This window comes from Macrotis lagotis, chromosome 1, assembly GCF_037893015.1.
Source record: "Macrotis lagotis isolate mMagLag1 chromosome 1, bilby.v1.9.chrom.fasta, whole genome shotgun sequence".
Lineage (NCBI taxonomy): Eukaryota > Metazoa > Chordata > Mammalia > Peramelemorphia > Peramelidae > Macrotis > Macrotis lagotis.
In genome coordinates, this window is record NC_133658.1 from 682,464,368 (window position 1) to 682,477,661 (window position 13,294).

Genomic DNA, 13,294 nt, shown 5'->3' on the forward strand with positions numbered 1-13,294 from the left:
GACAAATAATTTCCCATATTTAATTTCTTGTTTTCCTACCTGAGACTTTTCTATTAAGCATGAGTATCTTATTTCATTTGCTAATGAATAAGAACTCTCTGTTGCATTTAGCTAGCATGTGTTTGCATTCTTATGAAGACATTTTTGACCATTCCTAAAATAAGTGGCATGGTCTCTGAGCACTACCATATTGCCTCCACCTTCTTATGCTTCATGACAAACTTTATATATTACTTTGCTATGACAAGTGATATTTTTGTCCATTGTAATTTTTTGATCTATCCAAAGAACTTTAGTTCATTTAATTTTAGGGATAGAATATGTCTTATTAGTGTAGTTACATTATTAAGTATAAAATAAGAGACTTCCTAAAAATTAGATTAATTTTTATTGCTTTTCTCATTTTCTAGCAACTGGATGCTGAGGTCTGTTACATTCTAAAAGTATTTGAAGTATTAAACCTTAAAGGAGCCCCTATAAAGGAGAAGACTCAACAGTTAAAGGAGCTTACTCAACTTCACCAGAACCAGAAGGAGAGACTCAAAGATTATGAAAATATACTGTCTAAGGCAGTTAGATTCCATCGAGTCAAGGAAGAAGTAAGAATTCTAAGACTTATCTTTCAGACTTTATTTTCTGAAAATAAACAAAAATTAATTTTTACTAAAAAATACCTCTAATGACTTACCCACAGAGGAAAATCTAAACACTCAGCTAACATATGATGCTTTTTATAATTGCCTTTCTAGACTTTCTCAATAAGACTTTCCCTTAAAGCAGTTGTTCTCAAATATTTCGTTTGTAAGACTCCTTTATATTTTTAAAATTATTGAAGACCCTCCCCAAAGAGTTTTATGTAAGCTATATCTCTTGGTATTTACCATAGTATATACTAAAAGACCTTAGTATTATTATAAAAATAGTTTTGACTTTGCAGTCCTCTGAAAGAATCTCAGGGATCCAATGGTTCCTAGATCATACTTAGATGGAACCCTAAGGAAAGAGTTCCTAGAACACACTTAGACATTGCCTTAGGGAAGCCCTCACTCTTGCCAAATTGGACTGATTTTTGTCTTTTGACATGTCATTCAAATTTCCATTTCTATGTCTCTCCATTTAACTTTTTGTCTATCTGTCTAGATTTTTAGATAGTTACACACACACACACACACACATACACACACACCACTTTTTGGAATGTTCTTGTCCCTTTTATCTTCTGATTATCATCCTTCCTTCACAGTCTAAACTGAATTTTTTCCAAAAACCCCAGTTAAAATATTCACGTCTTCCTCAAAAGTCATTTAATTATTTATGGGGTTATTATGGAAAAATGTGGTATTAATGATATAATTATTTTATGTAATAATGACTATATAGTAACAAGTTATTATTCATATGGAATTAGTAAGAAATTAATTAATTGTAGAGATGATACTGATAACTAGGAAAGTGGTAGAATTTTAATTCATTTGCTGAAAAATTTAAAGTCAGAAATTTTGTGAGCCTTGTTATATAATTGTTGTGTAGTTGTTAATCCACTGCATTTCAGCTGGAAAGTCTCATCAGATCAGAAGTGGAGTTTCTTGAGCCAATTCTTGAATGGGATGATACCTTCAATGTGCAAGTTCTCCTCTCTTGTTCTCAAGGAAAGCAGGCTCACATAGACTATCTTTATAAGCTGACCCTTTCTTCAGGAATGGACATCATTTCAGCACTGCAGCAACATGTAAGCAATTTGGAAGGGAGGCATCAGTTTTACCTAATTATAGCTGGGAAGTGGACTATGATATAAAAGTAGTCATCCTAATGGCTAAAAACATATTGCAACATAATACTTTACTATAAGTATAGCTATTGATAGAATTCTTTCTTTCTTTTTTTTCCTTCCATTTCTCTCCGGGGAAAAAGAGGCAAACTAAAAAGAGAGAAATCAGAAAATGAAATGTATAGGTTCTGGAATCATTGACCATTAGAAATAAAATTTTAAAAACATGGAGTTCAATACCTTTAATTGACAGATGAAGAAACTGAGACCTAGAGAGAGGGGAATACATCTTCCCAGAAAAATATATCTTCTAAGCTGCAGAGCCAGAATTAGAATTCAGGTCTCTCTATCTCTAGGCATTAAGATGATACAATAATTCTTTCCCCTGTGATATCTGATCTGCTTAATAATGTTCTAATAATAGTAATAGAAGAGCTGACAGGAGGAAAGCTAACTCACAACTGTAATGAATAAAACACTAAACCCCAATTAAGTAAAAAAAACACAACTATCTGTTTTCTTGCTTTGTTAGAATTCTTGATGTGAAAAAGACCATATCCCAATACAGCATTAATTGAAGTCATCACTTTCTTTAAAACTATCACTGGGCTGCATGGGGTCTAGTGTGTCTAAAGTATTACCATCTCCCCCTCCCCCCCAAACCCTAAATCTTGTTGATTGAAAAAAATTGCTATTCCTGCTAGAAGGTTCCATCCCTATTCTAAGGAGTCATTTTTATGGAAAGCTTATTCTCTTAGAAAAACATTTTTGATAGAGATTTTAGCAGAAGGAAGAAAAAGGTACAGGACTCCACTTTGTACAAATAATGTAAATTGTTCTCAAATCTGCATCTGTAATTTAACCTTGCAGCTTCTGAGCAAAGATTGGAGACATGCATAACAAGCCTAAGGTTAAGCTGGAGATGACAAGAAAATGATAGTGTAGGAACCAAGTTTTCTAATGCATATTTTATGCTTTTTGAAGGATAGATTATACTCTATAATGAATGGTGTCTCTGAGATGGTCCAATCTGATGAACAAATGGTCTGAGTTTCAGAGCTTGGGATGTAATTGTTAGCATTTTCCCCATATGGGATGGTGGCTTCTCTCTGAAACAATTGTATTTTAATAAGTTACAGTTAGGGCAAATCAGAAGTAATTTTATTTAAAAACAGTAACAATGGTGTTGTTTAGAAATGTCATATTTCAAAGTGTGACAGGACTCCTATCATTACCGTTTGATCTTTTTTCTCTCTGTCATTCTCTCTCTCTCTCTCTCTCTCTCTCTCTCTCTCTCATTTCTAGACCTCCTTTAATATTTCTGCAAAGACTCTCCAGCAACAACTTGAAAAACTCCAAGGTGACAGTATGGCCTGGCACTCTAAAGCTGATAAGTATGAGGAGGAGCTGACCCGCATCTTAAAGTACTGCTCTACTAAAGAAGAGATAAATGAGGTCTGGTGGAAAGAAGTGATAAATAACCAAAAGCTAGGCTGGGAACTAACACTGGCTGCTGTTTGGTATTTTTTTTATTTTTCATCTATTCCCGGTGTACCAGCAGGTGGCTTCCTTTTTACCAATGGTTTTTAATTCATTGAGCAGTAATAGCCTTTGAGTTTAAGGAATGGGAACTCTTTCAAACTTGTTGATAATGTGAATGTCTTCTCATGCAGAGGGAACATTTGTTCAGAACAGAATCTTTGCTTGTAGTATTGGGCACCAATTTGGATATGGCTTCTAACTAACTTGTATAGATTTCTTTTAAAAATAGCTTCCAGAAAGGGTGTTACTATCTATATCACCTCTAACATCCTTTCGAATTCTACATTCTATGATCCTATGCCATCAGCATTGCAGCTGGATATGGAAATCAATGGAGTTCAACATGGAGACTATATATTTTGGGGGAAATTGGTCACTATTCTTTGGGAAAATACAGAACATCAAAATACAATGGAAAGCATGCTCCATTTGCAATGAGAAAACATGCCATTGATTATCTTTGTGACTCTGGACAACTCATGTTTTTCTGCAAGGCAATGGGGTTAGGTTAAGTGACTTGCCCAAGGTCACATAGCTAAGCAAGTATTAAGTGTCTGAGGTTAAATTTGAACTCAGGTTCTCCTGCCTTCAGGGCTAGTGTTCTATCCACTATGCCATCTAATTTCCCTAATCCTTATTTTTTTCCATCTGTAAAATAAGAGTGAATTAGAGGGCTTCTAAGATTCCTTAAATTTTCATTCCTATGATCAACAACATCAAATGGGTGACCTTATTCAAGCTTTACCATAACATAACAAATATATCACAGTAAAAAAGCCAACAAAAGAGCCTCTACCCTTTCTTTGTTCTCCAGTCTCCAGTCCCCTTCTCTGTCTTTCTGTGTCTCTGTGTCTAAGTCTTTATACCTCCTTTCTGTTTCTTTCTGTCTTTCTCTTTTGTCTGTCCCTGTCTCTATTTCTCTCTCTCTCTCTCTCTCTCTCTCTCTCTCTCTCTCTCTCTCTGTCTTTGTATCTTTGTCTCTGTCTCACTGTCTCTGACTATCTCTGTGTGACACACACACACACATACACACACATAGACTCACAGGATTTGTACTAGAAGCCCCTTTTAAACTTTAAATCTATGATTCTATACTTTAGTTTATCCAGAACTATCCTTATGAAAAGGAAAGTAAATTCCAGAAAGGCTATTCAATTTTGCCAAGGTTCCTGGGAGAATGAGCTGGATTCCCTTATTTCTTTCCTCATCTTAGTCTAACCTCTCAGACTCGTATGGTTTCTTGAGAATAGCAGGACAATGGCACAAATTAGAATATGGGGCATATCAGATTGGCAACAGGGTTGAGTTCTTCTAGTTTTGAGTTACATGTTCTTTTCCAATCCTTGGGAAATCAGAAAGCCCAGTTCTAAGCCATACTACTTGTGTTTATTCTATTAATTCTAGATGCAAAAATATCAGAAACTGTCATCTCATAGTAATACAGTGAGAAAAAATCAGTTACTTAGCAGTGGTCTCATTCCAAAATTCAGGGAATACCCACTTGCCATTACCCACAGCATAATTAGCCCTGTGGTTTTATATTTCAGGCAGGTGCATGCCCTATAAAATGATCATGACTTGAACATGACATGAGAGAAAGAATGTGGCCCCTTTCCTTTTGGATCCAACAGGAGGGAAACAGGAACAGAGCTTTGACAACTATTTTTTATTTCAGCCCAGTGCAAATGATTGTAGAATTTTACTATTCTTTTTTTGTGACCCAGGAGGTAAAGCTTTGGGACTGAGACAAGTTTGCTAGTTTGGGACTGTGAGTTATTAGAGATAGTCCCTTAGCTAGCCAGAGATGTAATAATTGGGTCTTCTGGGTGTCTCCAAATTATAGTCCACAGCTAACATTTTCTTTTTTAGTAGGAACTTGCAATGCTTTGTTAAAGAAAATACCTAGGGACTCCAGCTTATTTCTAAAACAGGACTACAGTCTCATACATCTTGACTAGAGCAACTGGGGAAGCATTTTTTATCTTTTTTTTTTCTGATTCACCTTATGATCCCTTGTCCCCAAACAAAAGCATTTTCCTGTACTCAGGGTCATATTATATTACTGCCAAGTCTCTTCTGACTCTCAAATTCTGCGATTCTGTGACTCATTCCTTTTTTTTTTATCATTGCCTTTACTGTACAAAAGTGGTCATTCTTAATCCTTCAGAGATGGTCAAGTGAGGAATACCTGCGTTTACTGATGATATTGTTAGGACCACCCCTAACAGCCCTTAACCCAGTCTCTGTTCGAATTATTGGGAGATAAGTCAAGCCTGTGCCATTTGTGGTGCTAGGACTGATGGGTAGGCAGGCTCCTAGATTCAGTACTTCTATTTACAGAACTATCATTTCTGGGTGGAAAGCCTTTCCAGAAGCCTGAGGAAACAACTACAAATGTAGCTTCGGGAATGACAAAGGTGTCTCTGCATTAGACAGTCATGTGATATTAGGGATGACCAGTCTTATAACAAAACTAATTCCGTGGTCCAATTGGAGAGTTTTACTATGTCTTCTACACAGAAAAAAAAGGAGCGGGGCGGGGGGGGGGGGGGAGGACAGCTGATAATATCAGTCTCAGTGTTATCTCTAGCATTGGATGATATAATCAGGGTGGGTTGAAATAGAATTCTTTTGTTTGTCCTGTATATCTTCGGTGAGTGGCAGGTATATGGAAGGAACGTTTATTGTTTTATTGTCATTCAAAAGTCAATTTACAAATTTACTATTATTTATTACTTCATTTTCTAATTAGTTTAATTGGAGGTAAAACTATGATGAAACCATGGAATTTTAGAGCTGCAGGATATCATCTTGTCCAATAACCATAATAAATATATAAAGAAATTAAGACTTAAAGATGTCACATAGTTGCTACAAAACTTCAAAAGAAAATGAAGAGTCCAGAATTTAAACCTACATTCAAAACATTCAAAGAGGTGCTCACTATACCATGAATGAATTGCTAATTAACCAAGAATTTATTATGCCCCTTTTCAATGCATTCTAAAATATGCCCTGCAATTCAAAAGGATGTTTAGAGGATATAGTCTTAGCCCTCTAATAACAGTTGGAAAATCAAAATATATACATGGGAAAGAAAGACAATTGTAAGACAACTTGTAAGTAAGTTCGTGTTGCTATCATACTTAAGGAGGAAGCAAGATATTGTGAACAGAGTAATCAACACAAAAACCCTGAGTTCATAAGAATCAGGGATTTTTTTCAAATATCAGCTTCACTATTTATAAAGTCTTGGGAATGAGATTATTTTATCTTGGTAAATTGAAATTTTTCATATTAAAATGAGGTTATTTTCATGACTTAACCCACAGAATTGTTGGTAGAAAAAATGTTTTCTAAGACATTATATAATTGTGAATTCTTATGTAAGTTTTGAGACAATTTAGAATAAGAGAAATGTCACCTGAAGCTGAGTTAGTTGGGGACTTTTTGGAGAAAGGAGCATCATCTTGACTTTTAAGAAAGTCTAATGTGGGAAAGATAATCCAGGAAGAGTATATAGTCAGACCAAAGATGACCTAAGACCATGTGGTGGATGATAATTTAGTTATGTATTTAGCAATAGAGGCTAGTTTCAGAATTAGGAAAATCTGTCTTTAAAACTCACCTCTGATAGCAATAGTTATGATAAGTAACCCAACCTCTCAGTGACCCAGTCAATTCTTTTCTTTTTTAGGTTTTTGCAGGGCAAATTAGGTTAAGTGGCTTGCCCAAGGCCACACAGCTAGGTAATTATTAAGTGTCTGAGACCAGATTTGAACCCAGGTACTCCTGACTCCAGGGCTGGTGCTTTACCCACTGTGCCACCTAGCTGCCCCAAGGACCTGGTCAATTCTTTAAAATTCTAACATAAAGCAATTTTTGATATGCATTTTATATGCAACTTGGAGGCTTCCTGAATCAATGAAAGGCACAAATGCACTGAACCAACAAAACAGGGTCAGGTACTGGCCAGCTAGGTGCTAAGAATACAAAGAGAATAACAGCAGCACAATCCTTGCCTTTTGGGAGCAACCTGATTGAATATACATATAACAAATAAATTAGATACAAGGCAGGATGAATTAAGTTGTATATGCATTGGGAAAATTGAATATAGTGGAGATCATTTTTGCCTGGAAGGAGGAGGAGATCAAGAGAGACTTCTGGGAGAAAGCGACATCTAAGATCACAGCTGAAGGCTGTGAGAGAATTTAAACATGTTGGGATGAAGAAGAAGCAAGTTCTAGGCAAAGGTGTGCATACAGCCTGCCTAAGTTGTATAAGAGTGGGAAAGACCAGAGTAAAACTGGAGATCATTGCCCCTATGGCCCCTGGGGTTATATTGTTAACAGAAAGAGAAAATCAAGTAAAAAAATGCAATAAATTAGGGTAGATTTGATTCTCACCATAAACATATGTAGCTGCTGTGCAAAACAGCATAAGCTCCCTGAGTTTTCAAACCTAATGCAGTCCTATTAGAAAAATAATTGTAAGGTATATTTCCAGTGCTCCTTAGTCTAAATAATAAGTGTTAGCTATGTTTTCTGTTATGGAACTCAAAATAGCAAGAAACAGCTGATAGTGTTTGGCATATAGACATCATTATTACCATTATATCTACTTGAAATACTAAGTAAAATATAAAATTTTATTGAACTAATTTTTATTTTTATTTACAGAGGCCAGGTTACTCTATAAAACAATGTTAGGTTCCTTACCCAACAACCTACTATTTCAATAAACGAACTGCAGAGCTTAATAGAAAGGATATGCATTATATATTACTTGCCTGCCAAGGTGTTGAAAATTCTTCACAAATGATGTTTACATGAACACTAATAGAACACCAACATAAGTAGGCTAATCAGAGTCCTCAGGTTACTATTCTCTTGGCATCTCTGAAACACGGAGTTGATTTGGGTCTTGTCTGCTTGGTCTCCCTTTCTTTAGGATATAAATAAATCATCTTCTTGATGCATTTTCATATTCTACCTATCAGTTCATAGCATAGAACAGTTCATTATTTCAGCTATCAATGAAAGAAAAGACTGAACAGATCATGCCAAAATCAATTTACACAGTCCTAATTAAACTGACATACTATGGTAAGGGAGACTAGAGGTGTTAGGTAGTTCAGTAGGTAGAGCACTGAGGACCTGAATTCAAATGTTGCCTCAGATACTTGCTAGTTGAGTGACCCTGGGCAAGTTACTTAACCCTATTTGTCTTAATTCCTTATCTATAAAATCAACTGAAGAAAAAAAATGGCAAACCACTGTAGAATCTTTGCCAAGAAAACCTCAAATGAGGTCATGAAGAGTCAGATATTATTGAAACAACTCAATAGAATCAAAGGAAGATCATGTTGGGTTTGGGGAGAATACACGGTTTAAGAGGTTTGAAGTAGAGTATTTGTGGGCAGCTAGGTGGCGCAGTAGACAGAGAACCAGCCTTGGAGTCAGGAGAACCTGAGTTCAAATTTGACCTCAGACACTTAATAATTACCTAGCTCTGTGACCTTGGGCCTTAACCATATTGCCTTGCAAAAAATAGAAGTAGCATATTTGCAGAAGTATGATATGCTTGTCCTTTATAGACAAAACAAAAACACCAAACCCATATGTAATTCCCATTATCTGATTTAAGGTGAATAAATGAATTTTTAAACCTCAGTTGTAAACCATGACTTAGAAAATGATCACTTTTTTCTATACTTCAAACATTATGAATCATTGTTCTAAGACTGAATATATATATATATATATACATTATATATATATATACATATATATATATATATGTTCATACATAAACTTTGAACACTGAAGGCAGGGAAATTATCCAAAGTTACCCAATGTCAAAGCAGAATTAGAATCCAGTCTTCTCTGTGGAGACCTATTCTATGATACTACACTGCTTATTATAGTTTGGTCACATTTTTTTTAATTTCTAAATTTAGCATGACAAGTTTATTTTATGTCTGTTTTCTTCATGGTTCCCTCAAAAATTACCTTTACATTTACATGATACTTTTGGAATTTTCCATAGTCCTAGCATGGTTAATAGGTCCCTAATAAAGAGTGGAAAGGGAAAAGGAAATAGGTAAATGACATACATTCTTTTTTTTTTTTAGAGATTTTATTTGTTTTGAGTTTTACAATTTTTCCCCTAATCTTACTTCCCTCCCCCCACCCTCCACAGAAGGCAATTTGTCAGTCTTTACATTGTTTCCATGGTATACATTGATCCAAATTGAATGTGATGAGAGAGAAATCATATCCTTAAGGAAGAAACATAAAGTATAAGAGATAGCAAGATCAGACAATCAATTTTTTTTTCTAAATTAAAGGTAATAGTCCTTGGTCTTTGTTCAAACTCCACCGCTCTTTATCTGGATACAGATGGTATTCTCCATTGCAGACAGTCCCAAATTGTCCCTGATTGTTGCACGGATGGAATGAGTGAGTCTATCAAGGTTGATCATTGCCTCACGTTGATGTTATGGTGTTCAGTGTTTTTCTGGTTCTGCTCATCTCATTCAGCATCAGTTCATGTAAATTCCTCCAGGCTTCCCTGAATTCCCATCCCTCCTGATTTCTAATAGAACAATAGTGTTCCATGACATACATATACCACAGTTTGCTAAGCCATTCCCCAATTGAAGGACATTTACTTGATTTCCAATTATTTGCCACCACAAACAGGGCTGCTATGAATATTAATGACATACATTCAAAATAACAATGCTGGGCAAATAATTTTAGATGTATATCATCTAACTTTTAAATTATTTCATAATAATGCTAATAATAATATATCATGTTGTCTATCTGAAGCTCTTCTATCCTAGAACATAGATAAGAACCAATAATAAATATATATTGTAAAAGTCCTCTGAGAAGCCCAAAATAGATACCATGAGTTCTATGCCTATGAAATGTACATATAGGGAGTCTCTTGGACCATTCACTTAGGGCCCACGTATAATTATTATATACAAATTCAAACAAATTTAATGAGCTCTTTTTTGCAAAGCCTCAAATTCAGTCTCTGACATTTATTATTGGTATGTCCTTGACCAAGTCTCTTTATTTGTTTGTCTCTATTTCCTCATCTGTAAAAAAGAATCATAATAGAATTCCCAAATGTTAGCTATTACTAAATATTATATGTTTTTATGTGACCAGAAGGGAAAAAATGCATCAACTATATTAATCTTTAGATGACAAGACAGTCACCTTTCAACCTGCACTCAAAGCATTTCCAATTTGGTAGGGCCTGTTTAAGCTTTGCATTCCTCTTGAGACTAATAGATTACTTTTAAAGTCATTCTCAGGCATTGGCTTGGAATGTTAGTAGAAAAAATTTTATACTGTATAAGGACTGAAAATGAAGAGTAGCCAGGTGCCATTTTGTGAAGGAACAAATGAGCCCAATCCAATGATGAGTATACCCCCTGATGACTTTAATCACTACAGAAAGACAAGATTAGGAAAGAAGTAGAAAGGAGGAAAAGACTTATAAAAGGAAGAAGGGTCTGAGGCACTGACAACAAATTATAGATATTTTACAGTGGTGCCCAGGTACAGTTATCATAAAACACTTTGCTCTTTTTGATTCATTTTCTCTACTGAAAAATGTCCTCTGTTCCCTACACAAATGTATTGTGCCAACATAGTGCTTATAAAATGTCAGAATTCTTATACCAGATTTATTTTCAGACAGGTCAAGAAAATCTAAGAAATGCAAATTTCACCTGAATCTTTGTTCATTTTTCCCCTGTCTACTTGTTTTCAAGAGATTCAGAATCTAATGTCTGACTCTGACTTCTTTTGAAAAGGATTACAATTTTAAAATTCATAACTGTCATTTTTCCCTCTAGTCAACTCATTAAAAACAATTCCTCCATTAAAATCCTACTGATTCTTAATTGTAGGGTGGCAATGACTTTGGTTGCTTGAAGGTTATTTTTAATAGTGTGAGGTCTAAGAGTATCCATCAAACTATTAAGTCTTCAAGGTTTGGCCTAGAGATGGACCATATTCTGTTATTCTAGGACTAAAACAGCTAAATTTGGAAAGAGTCATAATAATAACTGACATTTTTGTGATACTTTAAATTTCCCAATGTTCTCTACACAGAATCTCATCTAAGCCTTGAGGAAAAAGTAGATATTATGTTATCATTCCATCCATTTTGCAGATAAGGAGACTTAAGTTCACAGAAGTAACCATACTTATGTGTAGTCACAGATCCAGTAAGAAAGGAAACTAGTTGACTCAGTGGAGAGAGAATTGGATCTAAAATAAGGAAGGCTTAAATTCAAATCTAGACTCAGGCACTTATAGCTATATGACCCTGGGAAAGTCATTTAACCCTGTTTCTCTCAGTTTTGTCATCTGTAAAATGAGCTGGAGAAAGAAATGGCAAGCCACTCTAGTTTTTTGACAAGAAAACCCCAAATGAGGGGCAGCTAGGTGGCGCAGCGGATAGAGCACTGGCTCTGGAGTCAGGAGGACCTGAGTTCAAATGTGACCTCAGACACTTAATAATTACCTAGTTGTGTGGCCTTGGGCAAGCCGCTTAATGCCATTTGCCTTGCAAAAGCCTAAAACCAAACCAAACCAAAGCAAAACAAAACAAAACAAAAAAACCAAATGAGATCACAGAGTCAGACAGATTGAGCAATAACGGTATCATCAAAAGCAATCAACAAAAGCAGAAATTGAGACCAAGTTTTTCTAATTCCTAGTTCAATAGCTTCATGTTCTTGCCTCTACTTATAAGAAAAAATGACCTCCAGATGAAGAGCATTTATGACATCCACAACCTCTCATTTGGTAAGATATAGAGGATTAAGATCTGTACACACTTGGGTGAGGTAGTGGAGAGGGAGTCAAACTTCACCTTAGATACTTACTGGCCATGTAACCCTAGGCAAATCATTTAAAATTTTTCAGCTATAATTTCCTCATTTATAAAATGAAAGACTTGGACTTGGCTTCTGTAGTCCCTTTCAACTCCAAATCTATGATCCTTATTTACCTGTATCAACAAAATAATGAACTCTAGAAGAATTAAGTGAGATGACCCTATTTCAGTTTTTTCCAGGTGCTATCTAAAGTATACAGCCCTAAATGGTATGGGGAGAGACAGAAAAGTCAAATTAAACATCTAGAAATCCAAATTCCCTCTGTTTTCCCAATCATGGTTTTTAAATATATGAATAAATTTGCATTTCAATAATCACAATATTTTAAATAACATTGTTATAATTATAATAATTATATAATATAAATAAAATATATTATAACATTATAATAATAATATTATTATATTGGTAAATCCAGGATATGGTGATTCTTGCTTTAGCCTATGCTTTAGTTGGCTCTTCTGATAACTTCAAGTTTAGCAGTTGACTTTAGACATCTCTGACCATTCTCTATGTTTGACAGGCTGACTAAAATTAGAAACAGCTGCATGAATTATGACACCATGGATGAACATCTATCCAACAGAACAGTTCTATCCAATGTGTGTACGGAAGCAAGGTTGTAGGGTGGAGTTGGGAAGGCAGAATAAACCAGGGTTGCAAGAGTATGCTAGATTTTTTAAATTTGAAGTTAGTAAGAGAACTTTTAGGAGTGACTGAGAGATCTTTGTATTGTTCTAGATGCAAAGTCTTTTATACAACTCTGTTGCTGCTTATAATTTCCATTTAGAAGGGTGGTAGTAATGAATATGGGGGTTTGGGAAAAGCATATGGCTCTAAGTTTGAATTGGTTCTCTGCTTAGGCCAAAAGGGAAAAGTATCAGCAGCTGCAACTATTAGACCAGAGATCTCATGTGTCAGAAATGTGCCAATCCCATTTCAACATACCCACATTTCCATGAAGAGATTCTCTGGCATTATAAATCATCTTTGGCAGAAGGGTATAAACCGAAGTAAACAGAAATAAACTTTTGCTCTCTTTTATCAGC

General features: G+C 35.2%; 1 protein-coding gene across 1 annotated transcript in view; it reads left to right on the plus strand.

The window, feature by feature from the left end:
- The window catches only part of CCDC141 (coiled-coil domain containing 141), a 353,841-nt gene that overhangs the window by 267,144 nt on the left and 73,403 nt on the right, over positions 1-13,294 (plus strand). Inside the window, 3 exon segments of the mRNA XM_074215601.1 lie at positions 411-599; positions 1,553-1,729; positions 3,074-3,223. Of these exon segments, the coding sequence (XP_074071702.1) occupies positions 411-599; positions 1,553-1,729; positions 3,074-3,223 (516 nt within the window).